The sequence below is a fragment of the Corvus brachyrhynchos genome, unplaced genomic scaffold (assembly GCF_000691975.1).
Source record: "Corvus brachyrhynchos isolate BGI_N302 unplaced genomic scaffold, ASM69197v1 scaffold309, whole genome shotgun sequence".
Taxonomy (NCBI): Eukaryota; Metazoa; Chordata; class Aves; order Passeriformes; family Corvidae; genus Corvus; species Corvus brachyrhynchos.
Genome location: NW_008240227.1, coordinates 1,244,008 through 1,263,986, shown reverse-complemented (window position 1 = coordinate 1,263,986; position 19,979 = coordinate 1,244,008). Strand labels below are relative to the sequence as shown.

Below are 19,979 nucleotides of genomic sequence, written 5' to 3'. Positions count from 1 at the left end.
TATGTATATGAACAGGCCACTGGCTCCTGTTGAGTTGAAGTATTGGTTACATCACTTTAAGCCTAAATGTTTACAGTAAGAAGGTAAAAGAAGTTATTTATACTTGCTGTGGGCTTTAAAACAGAAAAAAGTCTGTATGAGATGATGGAAAATAAAGCATGAACCTCTGCATCTACTGCTCTGAGTGATTTTTGTCAAGTCTGCACAACACTGGATTTTATACAGTTAGCAGATTTTTAGTTCACTTCAAAAAGTAAGCCAAATGAAAATTCAGTGCTGTTGGAACAGACTGAAGCAAAAACCCTTAAAAACCTTCATAATTTAAGATGACAATGTCACAGCAGAAATCCAGACTTTACATAACTGAAGTTAAGAGATGAGATTCCTATAGCTGCATGTCCACATAATTCACTATTTAAAGAAAGTCTAAGTCTGCAACAGCTGCAAAAGTAAAATAGTCACCATGGATGAAACCCCTTCAATTAATCCCTGAAGGGAAGCAAGACTCCCTGGATTTTTGACACTGGCTGATATAGCTGGGAAAATAAACAGGCTTTCAAAATTTACCAGTCTCTGTAATTATGTGTTAAATATAAACACAGAAAAACAGACAAATATTTACATTACAGTCAAACAACCTGCAGGATCTTTAAAAAGCCAGAAAAAGGTTTAATGAAATGCACAGAATTTTCATTATGGGTTGCCACTGTGATTTTCAGCTTGGCCATCATGGGGTCTCAGGAGTTGGTATGTGGTCTATGACTTACAAAAAGGGTAAAAGGGTTTAAGAATTTAAAAATGTGATCTAACCATCACAGGAAAGAAAGATACTAAACAGTGGTACTTCATTGCTTAAAATACACCACTATTTATTAAAAACAGGACTTCAATACAGCTTGATAAGAAACAGCATACTCTGCAGAACAGTATAAAACTACAATTTCTCCAAGCTTCAATATGAGCAAACTGTTTATATCTGAAAATATATTGTTTTAAAACCAGGCTGAGCTAACAAGCCGACAAGCCTCTCTAAGGGTATACATTATAATGTTTGTATATTTGAAATATATACTCCTGATTAAAAACATGGAGTGAAATAGAAACATGAGTTTCCAAGAGGCTTAGAATATAATCTGTTGGGGTTTTTTATTATTAGGATTTAAAAACTATCATCAGTACTTTTTGCTTCTAAATTACTTTATTTAGAAAGAGATGTCAAAATAAAGTGGCAAAATAATAATAAAAGAAGAGCAAAGAAGAATTTAGCACCTGTCAGACCTTGCTACAATTCACACTGTCAAGCCAGGGACTGCAGTGCTGCACAGAAGCGATGAAGTGAAACCTTTCAGTAATTTCAGACACACGTTGGAGTTAGTTTACAGTACTTGCTGGAGCTGCTGTCCCTTGGAAGTGGTGAGAAGCACAACCAAGGTTCAGACAGACTTGCAGCTGATTCACCATCCAGCAGCCAAAACAGACATTATCTTAATTACTGTAATAAAACTGAGAACAGACCAGCCCACTTCCTTGTGGATCTGTGACACGACAGGCTCTGTTCCCTGGATCAGACCCTGCATCTGCAGCTTTCATCCACTGCAGCTTGTAACCCACAACTTCATCAGCTGCTGACACACATTTATATATATTCCACCACTGGTTTGAGATAACATGTAACAGCAACAACTTAGTTACTGCACTGCTCTGACACTGTATTTTCCTGGGATAACAAGGAAGCTTGAAGGGATTTCCTAAATTGAGAAAACAGCAAAATTTTTAAACACCTGGTATCCCAAGAACCCACATGATTTGAGAGACTATTATTTGCAATATTGCCCTTATGCACAATGCACTATCCTCCCTGTATCTGTTATTGCTCTCCACTCTACTGCTCCTGGGGAGAACATTCTGCCTTAGTGACTGACCCTTACACTGCAGTACTGCCCTTGGTTTCCTCCTGCTCTTTGCATTAACTCTGTGTTAGCATGAATTTATTCATTCATACTCATGGGCAAAAGTGAAACAAGGCATTAACTCTAGCCCTCCACAGAGCACTAACTAAACCTCTAGGACAGCAATTTTACTTCCAGAGAAACAGGAAAAAAGGGATCTAGACTTGATGAACACTGGGCAATACAGGAAAAGATAGGAACATAAACAAAACCTTTGCTATGCTGATGAAGGACCTGACATGGAGATTCTTACTTAGTCTTCCCTCCTGCTTTTAGGGAAGGCTGAGCTGGGGCAGCAGGGCCATACCTTTATTAATGCTCCTTGCATTCCAAGCCTGCTCATTGTTTTCTGTCCTGTGGGTACAAGCCAAGCATATTCCATATGTGTAGTCAGGACCTGAGGGCCCAAAATAGGCCTTGTATCGCTCATATTTACAATAATACACTCTGGAAAACAGGGCTATCATCTTGAACATTGCTACTGGACATCTGGAATTTGACACAAATTTCAAGAGATTTATATGGCCACACGAGCCACTGTTATTCCATATAAAATGTACCTAATATTTTGCTTTATTTCAGGTTAATAAAAATGTCTCTGTTTTCAGTTCTGGCTACTGTTACTCTTAATGGTGAGCAAAAACCAGTTAAGCATTACCAGGGCCACAATTTTCAAGCCTAAGTATCAAATGTCAGGTTCATCTGTTCAGCAGAGAGAGCTCAATACTCAGACGTGCTGCATTTTATGATTTCTCACTACGTACAATAAGGGACAATGCCCTGTTTTCAGCTCCCATACACCTTTTTTTTCAAATCATCAGGGAGGAAGGAGCTCTCATCTCCACTGCTAGCTATAGATGCAATACAGCATCAGAAAAATGGGACTTCCAGTTGGAGGTCTCAAGTCACCCGCAATAATTCTCACTGTGTAACAGAAGAGGATAAAGTATCAAAACAAGCTTGAAACAGGGTAACAAATTATTAAGGTTTTCAACAATTGATCTTTTATATGTATTCCACAGTGTTTGGAAAATGTCCTATTCCATCCACAGCAAAATTTCAATTAAAAGAATCAATCAAGCATTTATTAGCCAGTATCAAAAATGATAATTTGAAAAGTAGGATCAATATCAAAGTTAATAAACCTTCTTTAAAGACCTTGATCATTAATGGAAAGAAAATCCCTCTCTTATAATAGGATGTTTATAACATATGATCAGAATAGATTCCCTTATTTCAATAACATTTTATGATTTTAAAATTGAAAATCCTCCAATTTATGTTTCTACATTAGTAAGACTTTTCTTTACTGTATCTAACTCCATGATTTTGGACTTTTTTTTTTCCACAAGTCTACCAGAGTAGTAAAAGAAGTCTCTTCACTCATGCCTTAAAATTTTACTATCTACATTATATCAACCATAGACCTCATTTAATACATAATGTTGATTTATATATATATATATATATATAAGTTATTTGAGGCTATTCTCTAATAATCATTATTGTTGTGACACCTTGCCTGACATAGAGGTACATGCAGAGGGACTTGACTGAGATCTCTTCACTGCCTACAGAATTGTTTTCCATGAAGTAACTGTCCAAATACACACTGGGTATCAATTCAGAGCTTGGTTTAGAAATATTCTGCTGAATTTGGGAGTTTTATGACATGTGCTTTTGAGGAAGACCGTAAAGTCTAGATTGACAGCTCTTCCTACCTCAGAGCTCCAGAAATGGCCCAATGTACTTTGTATCCACAGGACAGGATCTTTTAATTGTTTAAAACTTGAGTTTTAAACAATAACTATTTAAACAATAATTTCTGGCCCTCTGGGGATATGGCAGATTACAGTTGCAGTACAGTTCCTAACAACCTGCTGGGGTCTGAAGGCACAGGAGAAGGATCCCACAGCTCATAAAGGATTTCATTGTTGTGCTCAGCTGGTTTGAGCCCTGAGGTGGTCCTGGTCCTCCACCCAATATTTACTGTCCTGTGTCAGCTTCCCACCATGCCACTCAATGCTGCATGCCGAGATCTGTATGCAGAACAGACAGCACTCTGTGAAAGTACTCTCAGGAATTTCATATGGAATGACAACTTTTTACATGACAGATAACAGACTGAAAAAGTTCTACCCAAAAAATCAGATTAATTTTGTGTCCCCATCCCCCCATTACCATCAAGGAGCATAAAGTAGTTTCCAACCTGGAACCATCATATATAGGAGGATATACCAAAAGAGCATTTCAAAATTGCTCTTGCAACAATGGTGAAAGCCTGCCATTAATTTGGCAAAACTTCTTTTCATGCTACAGTGTCAGAGCACTTGTAATACTGAGTGGGCTTTTCAAATTTCAGTAACAACTTCAGAAGTTTACTGATCAGAGTGGTTGGTGACTGGGAGTACAGAGGGGTTTGGTGCTCAAGCATGTATCAACTGAGCTGGAGAATGAGAAAGCTGACTGCAAAGGCTGCATTGCCTCCTACCAGCATTTACCAGGAATGAAAGAGGCATCTGTATTTCTCACAGAGGGGCCACCTTTTGTGCTGCAGATCAGGTATCGCACATCATGTATTACTGTAGTGTGACATATTTAAGAATTCAATAAATTTGAGCTCTGTTTCTGCCACCTTAATCTCTGTTTGGCAGTACCTTTTTCCATTTAAATCACCTCGAACACTGAGGACTTCTATAACATGACAGAATTACACTCTGCATTCACTGCTTAAATGAGAGTAGGCTCAGGTGATGAAAGATGTGATTTAAACTGCCCTTCTAATCAGTTACATCAAAGCTTTTGATCTGAAAGACAACAGTTTTGAAATCTCCAAGTTCATTCCTCTCATTTCTTTTCATGCTCAAATGAACAATCTAACCTGGAAATCATGAACAACCAGCACCTTTGGAGAAAATCCAAAGTGTTGCTGTTCATGGAGGTGGTGGGATCAGATACTTCTTGGTGTAACTGGGAAGAAAAACACTCAACCCTCCAAAATTATTCTGCTGCTACAAAGAACAGATGTTCTTGAAGGATGTACTTGTGCAGTGCTGTACTATTTTGGGGTGCAAAGATCTCTAATATTTTGGTGAAGTGCGTGCCTGCAACAGAAATTGCAAATATTGTATTACTCACTCTGAGCTAGAACTAGTATTCCACTAACAGAAGGGTGATTTTTTTATTATTTTATTTAGTGAGTATTTGACTTCTGGCAGTGCTCTCCTGCAATTTAAAATGCCAAGTTGGCAGCTTTCAGAAAAGGAAATTTCAGTAAGTTGGGATGGTCTCTTTGGGCTCATATTTCTTGCAGTTCTTTTTCCATGTGTCTGTGTCCCTGGCTACCAGCAACAGCTCTTACCTACAGCTTTGTTTCTTATCCTATATTTTGTTAGCTCTAGTTTTTCAACCCTAGCATCATTTTACCCTTCAGGAATGCATTGTAAAGTTCTGCCAGACTTGATTTTTCCTGAAATGTGTAACAGTAACGGTGGTAGGTTCTAGTAAGTGCAGCCCAAAGCTCTGAAATTCTGACTCACATGAGTGTCAGGCTGTCCTACTGTAGACCACAGAAGTCCAGATTTGCTGGCAGGCACTTGCCTCATGCACACTTCCCACAACCTTGGTTAGGTTACAACAATAAGCATTTTGCATTAGAAATTTCCCTGACAAATCTAGTAATAGCTTTCTTTATAGAAAACAGAACTCCCTTACTGATGGTGGTATTTTAAAGAACAAGAGCTGAATTAGGCTGCTCTAGAGACAAATCAATTAAGAGTTTATTTTAGCTGGTAATAAAATACCTCTTGAAGTCCTTGGGACTGGACACTTAAAACGATCACTGATAAAACCCTGTGTGGAATGATGAGTAAAGGAGGTGAAGTTTGCAATTCTGATAAATAACTGAAAATAATCAAGCCTCCGTGCAGGTAACTAATTACAGTTTGCTGGTGAGAGGGTGAGCAGAGTGGGTCTCCTGCACTGCTGCTTTCCCAGCTATTCCTGTGTGTCCCACAGTGGGCTAGTTCTGGTTGGCAGCCTCAGCAGGATGCCACTGCCTGACCAACATGTTCTGAGCTGACAGACCAAGTGCACCCACCTTCCATTGACAGCAAAACACAGCTGGCAAATTCCATACAACACTGCCGTGGCATTCTGTAGAAAACTTGCTATTTTGGGGTTCTCATCAACAGGGCCTTGAACAGACAGGAAACAGCAACACAGCTTGTCCACCAATCCTATGTTCACCACGTAACTATAAAGAGAGGAAAAGTGTATTACAAAATAGTTCCACACCAGTGGAAGAAGTAATTTTTGCTTCTCTGCTATCAAACCACTCAAAAAGCAGGTTGTGATTACTTAAATACTCTTTCTGAAAGGGTTCAATAAAACAATTCCAATTACAGTAACTTCAGATCTGGCTCTCTGTGGCTATCAGTAGTTTTTGTTAAGAGATCTCTCTGTTGTAAGATAATTTGTATTATACTGTACAAGAAAGATGAGTGTAAATGTTTATTTTAGCACACTGCTAGAAGGACAATGGAATCTTGCCGTAGTTAATGATTTGTAATAATTTTGATAGTTCTGGAACAGTACAACTTCTTTTTAGCATGAAGAGGTAAACTCTGTAGAACACACTAATTCCAGAAGACAATGATATTACCCAGATAATGTTTTACTGCAATACATACATCATAGCAACCACTGCCCAATTGTTGGGCTTTGTTCCCCTCTTATAAATACATATGCAACCTCTCAGGGACTAATAGAATGTGAACAACATTCTACCATCAGTATAGAAAGATCGAGATCAAAAAATCTCCTCAGGACTCAATCATATTCAATATAGAGAAAATCATGTAGTGGCTTTTTTTTTTTAAACTGAAAACTCCTTTTTTACTAGGGTTGACCAGATCATCATTGCTGACCCTCAGATCACAACTGCTGAAGTTCCTTCTTTGAACTTTAATAGCTTGGAAACCTATGCCAAAAAATCTGCTCTTCACCCTTGTACCAAGATCCCTCTGTCCACAATAGGTTCTCTCATACTTTGATCATTACCAACTCCACTTAAACTGTGCACAGATATATTTTTTCCATGTCACTTTGCTGATATCACCTCACTTCCCCTACCTTCCTTTTCTACCACAAACATCCAGCTTCTCAGACTTCAGCCCATCTCAACCACCATATTCTGCTGACTTAGGCGAGATCAACTCTCTTCATGGGCACAAATGTCCCACTGCAATCAGCTCCCTTTCTCTGCCCTCTAATTTTCTTCGTATTTTCCTCCACTCTTACGAAGTGGGAGAAACCTCTTGTCAAAATCAGAAGAACTGCTGTTTAATCCTGTGCCTCCACCTCACTTAAAAGACATGAGAAAGCAATTGCCTTCAGACACCAACAAATGATCCACTGTTCCTACACCGACTGTCTGAAGATCACTGTCCTACCAGCTGCTCTACTTGCTCCTCAAGTCCAGTTGGCAGAGATGGCTCTTAGAGGCTCCTTGAAAAGGGAACACCATTGGCTCTAAGTTTACATCATGTCTAGACCACCCTGATTTGACTCAGCAGGGAACATTATTAAATAATATTGATTCTAGTAAATAAAAACTATTGATTAGATAATGCTTCTCACAAAGCTGTACAACTATTTATTAAAAATAACTATTCCCTCACAACATGTCCTACAGTTTTGTCTGATTTTGAAAAAACAGCGGGTTTTGACATTAGGGAAGAAAACCTTGTCCTTTTCAGACACTGTTGTTGCTCAAAGACAGATTTCTCTTCAGGGTTAGAAGTGAGACCTTCTGTCAACATCCAACCTACTGACACAAAGTTTTTGGAAGAAGTGAAGGAATTAAGAATAAAATTACACTGGATATAAAGCTAGAAGTCGAACTGCGGCACGCAAGATTTTAAAAGTTGCTGAAGTACAGCAGTTAAAAACACTTAAAGACGCACAAAGGTTATTAATTGCACACTCATTGTGCGGGTAAATTTGTCTGTTCTATTTTGCAACATGAAAGGTTACCAGCATTAAGTTTCTTGCAGATTTTGATCTAAGCAATCTATTTGATCATGCAGGTGATAAACAAGTTCTCCTGCATTAGTGGAATAATTCCAGGAACATAGCTGTGTGTTAGATACATCACAGTCACAGAGAAATGCTGAGTGCTGGAAATAGCTCTGAGAAATAGGAGGGGAGAGGAAGAACTAAATAAAATAGAGCTAATACTGATAGATGGTGACTCACAAAAAGGCACAACCTTTATCACCGATATTCTCTTCCCTAGGAGCATCTCTACAGTGTGAATGACACCTGCAAACTGTGTGCACTGTCCCCCTCCTTTACACCCACACCTGAGTACAAAGCAGCTGCTCTCTGGCAGAGGGGAAATGGATGAGCTTTCAGTCTGCTGGGACTATTCTTCACTGGCATCCGGAGACAAGAAGAAGATGCATAGAGCACTCCTTTCCTTGAGGAATTGAGCATACAGACAACTGGAATGTCAAAGCTCTCTAATCTATTGCCTCTATCTTCTTTTACCCACAGGAGTACAGCTGAAATAACCTGGCCATCCTTTTGATACCCAGACAGCACATAGATAATTGGTGTTTATGCATCAGGTCTAACAGTCCCTAACAGAAAAAAAAAATTTCAGTGCTCCTCTTTCTTCCCCCATCTTCCTAAAATTATCACTTAATCAACTCCCCATGACATACAATACAATGACCTGAAGGTGAAAGATTCTCATTAATGACAGAATTTGTCTGTTTTTGACTGGTTTAAAATGCCCTCTCTCTTTTTTTCCTAATTGCACTATTACCTTGTCATCATGCCTTTCATTCCCCATTTATAACCAGATCCCCTAAAGTGCCTCAGGTGAGGGACCTGGTTGGATTCTCATGTCTCTCCTTGAGGGTATGCCTGTGCTTGGCCCAGTCAGTGTCAGATGTCTGCTCAGCACAGACCTCCCACCCTCCCATTCATAAATGGGCAGAATACAACATCCTGAAATTTCACACTCTATCAAAACCTGTTTGGGGAGAAGGAGAGTTACATGAGAACATGAAAGTTTAGAGGTCACTGGTATCTATGACAACTATTTGTTTTGCTTTCCTCCTCCAGCTGTCCTCTTTGTCTCTATCAGCATCACACCAAACTTTGAAAAGTCTGAAGGCTCACTGTGACACATTTTCAGTAGCATATAAAGAAGAATTTCATTTCTTCAGAGGGCTGAAGACACACTAATAACTATTTATGCTCAGGCTCAGCTATTAAAATGCAGCTACATGGTAAGATCAGATTATAGGAATGACTGGGTGATCTTTATAATAGGAAGTGTGTATTTTATGACAAGCTTATATGAATACACATATGATATGAGAGACCACATGCAATGGGCACACACAGTTGGCATAGAGAACTGAGAGAAAATAATAAAAATATGGAAGCTGGCTCCTAGATAATCAGGAGAGAAAATTAATGGAAAGGACACAAAAAAACAAGTCCAAAATAAAAGATTCTTGTGTTTCTGTATTTCTGTGTCTGCGGTTTTTTGAAGCACATTTTTGATTGAGAATATAGTATTTCAATAGTCTTCTTGACTACCCACACACTGCTTTTACTGCATTACGAGTTAAAGCAGTTTGTTCCTCTCTTTAATCAATGCAATTTGCTTTCCCTCTCATAAAGAATACTTAGAAACATTTCATTATTTTTTTTAAACCTGATTAGGTCTTGGACTCTGCTGCTGAAGGCTTCCACTTGTGAGGATTTACTTTTTACTTCCTGTAATATCTTCAGTGCCGTAGAGTGGTTGTTTCCATCTGGGAAGCTGGAGATTAGACATCTGAAAATCACAGCAGTTACCCTCAGAAGTCCTGTTGTTAAACCTTCAAATACCTGCTTATTTACACTTCTGCCTGCAGTAGCATTATGGTCATCTGGAACACTAACCTAAGTAAAGAGAAAAAACCACAAACAACTAGAATTCAGTAAAACTAACCAAAGTTTGTAGAGAAACATTTACAAATTTGCATGGATGTACACCAAAAGTAATAATAAAATAACATTCTAGCAGTGCTGATGGGCATTAAACCATTTCAGGTACAAGATAAGGTAAAGCATATAATCCAAGCTGGACCAGAATAAATCAAGTCATAAGAATGCAGTGTCTGAGAACTAAGGAAGCCTGATAGCAGCAAAGTATGTCATTAGTATGATTGTGTTCTTATGCATAAAACATCACCAGTGACCACTGCACTCGTCCATCAGAGGTGACCCACTTGTCAATCACATCAGAAGCACAACAGCCAGTTCTCTCTGAACAGACCTCAGAGGAATCTCATTTTTCTAAATCATTAAAATAGAGCCCACTCCTAAAAAGGTGAAGTTGAGCTGTACAACATGTAAATCTGAAGACAAATCTATATGCAGGATACAGATCTGGAAGGAAGTCCTCATGTAGAGTATAATTTTTTACAAATTAATTTATTTTTCCATTTCTGCAGTCCAAGGTATTTTATCCAGCTGAAATCCTGCCCCATTACAATCAAACAGTAAGTGGAGTGTGTCTGAAGTCCTGCAGTGCTCAAGGCAGACACTGGCAGCAGTCAGGGCTCGGGGCTCCTAGGAACATCCCCATCATCCCCATGGCTGATGCTGCTGGGCCCACACCCCACAGACCTCTGTGGAGCCTCTGCTCTGCCACAGCCCGAGGCTTGACATAGGCACTAGGGATCAATATTGGCTGAAATGTCATTTTCGTTCCAGGTTAAAATCATTTACACTCAGTATATGCAAGTGAGGCCAGAGAAAACCATTCCTCCCCGTATAGGTATCAGGAGGGATTTGGTAACACTTGGTGACAAAGAACAACATGCACATTTCTTTATTATTCATTAGCTCTGAGCCTTGTGCTGGTACTTAAAACTCATTGTAATGGTCTGTTTCTGGTGACAAGCCAAGAGAGCAAGTGAGAAGTCTTTAGCTGCTTATTCAAGTTCAATAAGAAAAACAATACTACGTTGCTCCAGTAACATTTGTTGACTAAAATAATTCATGCCTAATGATACCAATTGCTCACTGAAACAGATGGATTAAACTTTGCAATGTGTAGATCAACTTAAATGTGGCAACTTTGTACTTGGAACATTAAGTTTTAAAAATTGCTAACAAATGCTACTTACTGCTTTTTCACCTTAGATAAAAAATTATATATGCTATTTCTTAAAAGATTGAATAATATCTTGCAGCAGAGCCTTCCATTTGCTGTAATGAACAGTACTATGAGTGGGTAATGGGTTTTTTTTGCCTTCTAGTTCAATGTACATAGAAGAAATATATATTCTAAGTATATAGTCTTTAGCTATCAAAGATCATGCTTTAAAATCAAACTGCTCCTCCTAATTTGTAAAATAAATAGATCTGGCACTTATTAGCATCATTTATTGCAGAGCTTATTTGTCATGTTCAATTTTTTGGGGAAGTGTGTGTGTGTTAATATAAAGTGTGAACAAATGGGAATTTTTACAGAGTGTTTGTCAAACAAGAGATAGAAGGAAATACTTCTTTACAGAAAATGGGTAAATTTGAACTTAATTCCTTGAAGATTTTCCTTTTATACTAACTCAAATGAGTGACAACAGATCAGCTCTTTTACCAAAGAAGTAATTAATGGGATAGTGGGAAAGTGTATTGAGATTTATGTTCAAAATTAATTGGTGTGCTTGCAGAAGCAAAATTAATTGGGGTGCTTGCTTGTTGATTATTATATCAAGCAAGGGGTAGGAAATCTTAAGATTTAATAGTATAATTATGAAAGCTTTCAAGCTCTGGTTTCTTTGTGTTGATACACAAGGAGTCCATGATATTCAGAGAAACTGGGTTGAATGTGGGCTTTGGATAAGTAAATGTTACAACATTCCACATTCCTGAGGTTTAATAGGTTTAACAGTTTATATGACACAAATCTACAGGTGTGATTACACATTTAAACTGATTTGTTGAGTAATTGGTATAAAACATTTTAAAACCACAATGGAAAATCAGGAAATATCTAACTACTGTCCAAATATTTGACACATCCAACATCTCAATGCTATTTTAGCTTTTCTGATGGCTGACTATGCTGGGCCTAACCAACACTCCTACTTTCTAAGTCAGTTCTAGAATTGGAACTCTCTGGTGACCTGACTCTCAGCATGGTACAGTCTCCATACAAGTGATATGCTGTTCCTCAGAGAATTCCCCCTGTGGAGGGGTTCCCATGCTTGTGCAGAGCTGCCATCACCTCTTCAGCTCTGCCCAGCATCTTGGGCTTAATCCTGTAAGATGCTGCACAATATGGCCCCAATCCAGTAAAGCACTTAGGCACACATTTAATATAGCTGAAAATGCTACTCTGTTCTGACTCATGTCACCAAAATACCTCGGCAGATCAGAGCACGTTCTCTTTCTGTGCTAGCAAAAAACACCAAACAATTTCCAGTTAGCAACGTAGAGGTACAGCACTGACAACTCATTCATATTTTTATTTTATAAAAGGCATAGTCCTCCACAGCCATGAAGAATTTTAAATGTAGAGTTGGTAAACCTAAATGGAAAGACTTCAGACCTTTAGAAGCATACAATTTCTCTTTATCTGGTCAATTATTTCATATCATTCTCCCATTACCAATGGTGATTTTGTGCTTTTGCATTTCTAGTCATTGGGCTTGCCTCAAAAACACTCTGAAAAATATATCTCAGAAGTATCACTGGGATGTCAGATGTTCTATGTAGTAACTAGTGAACCAAAGAAACGGAAATGGCCCAGGAAGTGCTTGGGCTTGAGATGGTGCAGGTGAAAGTTCCAATGTTAGATTCCCTACCCCTAAACACTTCAGCATGTCATTACCTCTTCTACTCCAGCCCTGTTTTCAAGATTTACTGGTCTCCACATGGGCTTGTTATTAGGGACTAAGGGAACACAGTCCCTAAGTGCCACACAGCTGAACCCTATGGAGGCAGATGTAATTTCAAAATGGACTAGAACCACCAAGCAGCACAGATGTGCCTTGGATTTCACAGTTCTTGTCATCATCAGTGCAAACATGGAGCTGCCTTATTTGATGCAACACAGAAGACTGAAAAAGCTGACCACAAATGGTTAAGAAACCGCAATAGGATGTATACTATCATTCTGAAGACCCCAAATTAAATGGCAGCACATTCCAGGCAAGAAATGGAGAAGAAAAATTACTTTCCTCTGATTAGATAGCCAGATTAACTTAAACCCAGTAAAATTTCTTAGGTGACTTACCTAAAATACAGTCCAAATTTAAGCACTGTATTTTGGAGACAAAAAAATAAGAAACAACTGGGTTTTGATGCCTACATTTGTTTGATTGCTACTTCACTTAATGTTCATTGCACATTCACTAATGATGTCTTAGAATTTTCAGATACTACGCATTTAAAGATTGCCTTAAAAAATAATCACAGTGATCTGTCATGATATCACACAGTTACGGTTTATACGTATGGCTTCTCAGATATCTTTGTGGAAAGGACATGACAGCTGTCACTTGACTAGAAACCCTCAAAATATGAAACTATCCTTACATGCTTACAGCTCCACTAATTATTTGGTTTTGTCGGTGTGAAACCTTCCAAAATAGACAAATAGAAAAGCTGCAATTATTTTGCAACTATCTTCTGGCTAGGGTGGACAAAGAAGAGCAAAGACAGCAGTAACAAATGAAGCTACACTCCAGCACAAGACTTGTATGAACGTAGGTGGGAAGGTTTGAGCCATTAATCATGGAAATCAGGAAACACCCCTGCTGTCCTCAACAGACACGGGCTTAGGCATTACCTGAGCTAAGGAGGCTAAAGAAGGTAACATGGTAAGTCATTCTACAGAAGGTTTCCTACCAGTCCCTTTAGGCAGGAGGTAAAGGAAGGTCTAAACAGGACACTTCAAACTATTAACCTGGACAGACACACTGTGTGTGTGTTTTGTCACAAAAAAAACCCCCACACTAAAACTACATCCACATGAAACTAGTTGGAAATAAGGTTCATACTGGATGTATTCAAGATTATATTGAAATGCTTCTCAAAACAGTACTGTTGCTGTATTCAGCAAATATTGGTGTACTTGTTTAATAATTTGTTAAAACCTTGCAAATATACATTCTCATTTATTACTCCTGGTATTACTTGGGCTTTATTTTCCAACAGTAAGTGGAAATACACATGACATGGGCAAAGGCTGCATCACACAGCTCATCCAACCAGGAAAAGCAGAGGCAGTTAGAAGTCTCTGGGGGTGTATTTTAGTATTTTGGTATTTGGAGCTACTCTCAGTTTGTACACTTCTTTTTTGTAAAAAAAAGAAAAATTCAAACTTGATCTGATTTATTATATTTTCAAGAGAGAAAAATCAGGGTTAGAAAAGCAGCACTGTTTTTGGGTTTTGTACTCAAATACGCACTTCATGGAACTATGAAGATATCCCAGTTTAAGGGCCAATTCTGCAGAAGAGAACATAAGAGACTTTCTGTACAGGAAAGAAAAGTCCACTGTGGATCATGGGAAACATTAAGCTTTAACTACAGTTTTGCTGCAACTCAAGGGTAGTATTTGGCAACAGACTGAAAAGAGCTCTAAGTGCAGTAAATTTTCCTTCTCTAGTATCTCTGAGCTCTAGGTGGCCAACTCTGCCTAAGAAATACCCTCTGTATTCCTTCAGGGAGAGTACAGGTCATTCTCCAGCACTGCACTGTGAGCAGGGAAGAGGTTTGGCAGCAAAGTGAACCTTCTCGCTGGTGAGGAGCTGAAGGATTTCCTCCGTGTGTAATTCCCTCGAGCCCTGCCCCGCTGGCCCCGCAGAGCCAGCACTGGCCGGCACCGCGCACGCACCTTTCACTGAGCACGGCTGAAACCTAATACCTGCAATCCTCTTGGAAAGATCTGCTGAGGAACAATGAGATGGCAGCTGCTCGAAGGAGAATGCACAGGTTGCATTTGGGTTTTCTTTGTGTCAAGGACCCTCGGACTAGCTTTTTAAAGTGTTCGTCAACAGTCCTATGGCTTGTTGATTCTTACAGCGTCACTTAAATTATTAAAAGTATGTACATCACTTTTCAATTAACAAACTGCTTGGCTCATGAAAATACATACACACAATTTATAAGCAGAAAACCAAGACTAAATATCTTATGATGAGCAGGTCACTATGAATTAAAAATGAGTTTTCAAATAAAATATTTAATGACATTTCAAATTAAATGAAACATTGGAAAATTAAAACTTTCATTGCTAAAGAGCCCTATTTAAGCAGTGCAGAAAATCAAACTCTGGCAATGTATTGACCTGACTTAGATTCCTGACACTGAAACAAGTAAGAATCAAACAGACACAGACAACTCATTATAGTCTATACTTTATATATTCCTATAGGGTAAATTAAAGAAAACAGCCTCAGAAAATGCTAAAGATAGAACAAGATCCACTCACTAGAGTTCCTGGTACACATGCTTTTGCAGAATTTATTAGAAGCAGCAAATATATCCATTTCTATTGAGTATAGTAGATACAGCCATCAAATACAAACAACAAATGAATTTTATTCTTTCGAGCTTTTATTCTTATTTACCTCCTGGTGTTCTTATACTCTAAATACTATAACATGCTTGTGAAGCATGCAAAATTTTCAAAATTAGAAAAGTTATTGTACCTACCATAAATTGCTGTATCAACAGGTCCATCAGAAAAGTGATCTTATTACTAAAGAGAACATAGGTGCAGTTTTCTATGCAGCTGCTGCAGGTGAGGCTGTAAACATTTACTGCACCGCACAGTGACCTAAAAAATCAGAAGGGAAGACAAATTAGAATTTTACTTTCTTCAATAAATCAAAAGCAAATAAATGGCAGCACATCAAAAATCTTGCAGGAATTCACATTTATTTTCTTCAACTTGGGATCCCAAACAGAACTAATACCTGAAATGAAATCAATTAAATAACTTCAAAACAGTAAAGCCATACTTAACAGAAGCCACACACTCTATGGGTACTGGACTCTCCTGTATTCAAAACTCTTATCAAAACTGATATAGAATATCAGCCAATTTCATCATTTGGATAGGTAGTATTTTTTTTGTGTGGCTTACAGCTATGGCATACAATGAACTCCTTCCTGGCAGGACCTTCAAGAGCCTGTATGAAGTATTTGACAGCAATTCCCAGGACAGCAGGGCCAGTTTTAGAGAGAAGCTCCTGGCAGTGCCTGTGCTCCAACACAAGGAATAGGGATGACCAAGGAACTGGCAAAGCCCAGCAGGTGAAAGGCCTGCCCCAGAAATTCCAGTGCCACATTGTCACCCACTCCTGCACAGAGCCTCCAGTGCTAATGTACAGCTCCAGCAGCATCGGCTGAGCTACACCTATGGCTGGGGAAGAGGTGACTGCAGTGGGAAGCTCCGCAGTGCGAAGAGCACGAAATCACAAGCGCATGCACAACTGTTCTCTGCATCACATGCAGTGATTTCCACCTGCTCCTTCTTCTCAAAACAGGACTTGCAGGGAAGCTGGGACCAGTCCTAGGGAATATTCTCACAGAGAAGATTAATCTTATCAAAGAGAACCCTATTTCAGAATAAACAAAAAATTTGTTTCTTGAGCTTTGCTTACTACAAAAGCCATCACTGTTACTACACAAACATGCACAGACACACAACACAAATGCATCATAAATATAGCCAATAATAAATACAGATGGCTGGATATTCAAGTTGTTTGTCTAAAGCAAACCAAAAGGAAAAGAACTTTTATTTTGTTGGGTTTTTCTCAACATGTGAAAAAAATGTGACTGAGTTCAAATAAGCTCCAAAGAAGAAAATAAATTATGAGCACTGCTGAAAGGTCATACAAAAGTGGGACTGCAACAAACACCAAGTTACTGCACTGAAATCATCAAAGCTGGTATTTAACAGAACAAGCTGCAGACTAATTCAACATACTTCTGGAGCTGAGTTTAACACTTTATCTTTCTCCTAAAATATTTTTTGAAACAACAAAATTATTTACACAATAAGGCCTGTGCCTTTACTGATGCTGGGTTCATTGCTGAGGCATCTGGTCACCTAGCCTGGCTCCAGAGCTTAAATGGAGGCCTCTTACATACACACATCGTATTTCTCAAGCTAAGGAAAACTGGAAATGCTCAGAGGCCAGAAAAAGTGGAGTAAAATTTTTTTCATTAGTATGGCTGGATTATATTCTCTTCATCTGGAGAATTTAGAAAAGAAGTGAATGAACATTTATACTTTTCCTACTTTTCTGAGTACCACCATATTTCCAGTTACATTAATTTAACTGTACTGGTAATTAATTTTACTCTACTGCCTCATTAAATCGGTTTCAATCTGCAGTTTACATGATAAGAAAACAATATTAAATAATTACTTACTGACCAAAGGCAGGTTAATTTTCATCTATTTCACCTTTTACCCTACAAGGATAACACCTACAGATAATTCATAAAAATGCTTCATGTGCATTTTTAAAAATCTGTCTTGCAACACTGTTCTCTTTTCCTCTCCTGACTATATAAGGGGATTTAGTTCCCTTCCCTCAGTAATGCTGAAAAATATTTTCATTAGTCGCCTACTTCTACCCTTCATGAAGATTATTCCCTTGTGTAGGTGTTTCTAGAGGGGAAAAGAGAAGAAACTATATTGGCAGTCTCTATTTTCTGTTGAGAAGATACTTTAAATCAGCTTCTGTCATTTTATCAGCTATTCTAAAATAAAGATCAATTCTATTTAAATATAAACATTGTAATTCATCCAAAGTGCCAAATATGAACTTGTAGGTTAATTTTGACAGCTTTTCGGAGTTCTGAGGTGATTTAGCTAATTCACTGCAATAAATGCTTTTTGATATATGGGATTCCTAATTCCTAAGAGGATCATTTATTTTACACTTGAAAACACAAAAACTTCCCACTTTATATAAAGACCAAATTCCACAGTAAGAATGCACCATGCTTTTGTATTTCCCAACTGAACCTCATGTCACAAAGAGTACTGGTGTTTTCAGAGACTCCGATAATGCGTTTGAAAAGGTGCTGGAAGCAAATGGATGTCAAATTAATTTTTCACAACAATAAAGAGGGTTCATTTAATTGATACCATAGCTTCCCAGCAGCAGCTCGTCTGAACACATTCTGATCACGGCACAAGCTCAGCTCTGCCTTGGTTCCACAGCCTGACTGGAATTCAGCACGGGGAGTGTCGGCACAGAAGTGTCCCCAGGTGGTTCACAGTGTTAAATGGCAGATTAGAGACAGCACAACTAATTTCTTTACTTTAATCTTATTAAGGGAACAACAGCTGTCAACTGTCACCATTTCTGCACAAGGCTGCCGAGACAAGCGAGGGGCTGTGAACGGCAGAGCCACAACTTTATTTAACCACACGTTAAACTTGCTGGGATGAAAAACCCAACGCATTTCCCATAATTTTCTTCTCTTTTGGAAGCTCTTAACTGGTCTTAATTCCAAAGCTGTTATCTTCAGAGATCCCAAAGCCAGCTGAAGGCCTGAAGCAGGAGGCTCTGTAAAGCAGGTGGTTATTGATTACCGATGTTGCTCTAAACTTTGTATCACACCCACAAATCAGCTTTCCAGCTCTGGCCGCCAGCACGTTCACTCCACCCCACAGCCAGGCTGCCCTCGGATGCAAGGCTTCCCTCCAGAGTCAATCCAATTACAAAAACACTCCTTATGGTACACAAGCTTTGAGCCAAAAAAGAAATCTGTCTTTAAACTAGACAAAAATACGAATCTGTATATTATATTTATTTTACATGAGTATGAAGGAAGAGGATTCATTTTAATCAAGCTAGATCTCAACAGTTCGTATTTCTGCATGTGATTTTTTTTTTTAATGTTAGCAACATCTTCATTTCCTCAATTTGCCTGATATAAACAAGTTGACAAACTTTAATTAAAAATACTGAGGTATCTACAGTATGCAACCATGGAAAACTAATCCATGATAGTGCACCAGGATACAGAGGCAAGAACTCAACTTTTGCTTTACAAAAATTAGGGCATCATCAACACAGAACAATTCACCTGTTTCAAGTGTAAAGCTTTTCCATACTCTTCCAACTTCTGACATTATAAATAAATGTACTTTGATTATCAATGAATAACCCTAAAAGTTCAATTTGGCAGTGCAATAATATAAAACTAAACATTATCAAATTTAGGATGTGTTAATTCAATAGAAAACTGCTAATTTTTAACCAGTTTGAATATCATGCAGCACTTGGATGCGGAACGTGATCAGTATTGGTAATTACCCACTGGGTTGCAAAGAAGTGGGAGGTGAAATATTACTGAAAAATGGTGCACAGAATGGCTGTAGAGTAGACTGGGTAAGGAACCATCAAGGTAAGAATACAGATTGAAACAATAATAAAACCCCCCTGATTTTAAGGTTAAAAATATCAATTTTAACTCTTGGAGACCATACAGGCTCTTACCATCACGCAGTCTTTTATACAATCAGGAACTCCCAGAGATTCATAATTACTGCTTTGTCTGTCATTTACATTATTTAAGGATGATATGCAATTAAAAAAAAGGGCTTCAGCCGAAGTCTAGACGCAATTAATAGAGAGAAGATAAAATTCAGCATCAATTATGCTTCAAGACACTTCTAAAACCAGACTGGAGTTTCACTCTGAAATGCTGCTGCACTTACAAATAAACTGTTGAATGACAAATGACAAACAATTAATTTACCCCAGTATTTACAGGTATGACAGAATTTGAAATTCCACCAAAATTCTCCAGCCCCTGGCTTATCAATCATTTAATGCAAGACCTGGCTTTAAATCTGAAAGTTTTGTACCATTTCACAGAGCTGCTTTCAACAACCAAATTGTTGTTCCTTTATTGCACACGAGGGCAATGCTGCTTTATTCTTGAGCTCTGAGCCCAAAATCCAGCTAAACCAGAC

The 19,979-nt window shown here is 38.4% G+C and overlaps 1 protein-coding gene across 2 annotated transcripts in view; it reads right to left on the bottom strand.

Annotated features, from left to right (window-relative positions):
* The window catches only part of SCAPER (S-phase cyclin A associated protein in the ER), a 135,062-nt gene that overhangs the window by 26,247 nt on the left and 88,836 nt on the right, over positions 1-19,979 (bottom strand). For both annotated transcript variants that reach the window (XM_008641953.2, XM_008641954.2), the window contains exons 24-26: positions 15,686-15,809; positions 9,685-9,914; positions 6,049-6,204 (exon numbers count right to left, since the gene is read on the bottom strand). In XM_008641953.2, coding sequence (XP_008640175.1) covers positions 6,049-6,204; positions 9,685-9,914; positions 15,686-15,809 — 510 coding nt within the window. The remainder of the gene's footprint in view (positions 1-6,048; positions 6,205-9,684; positions 9,915-15,685; positions 15,810-19,979) is intronic.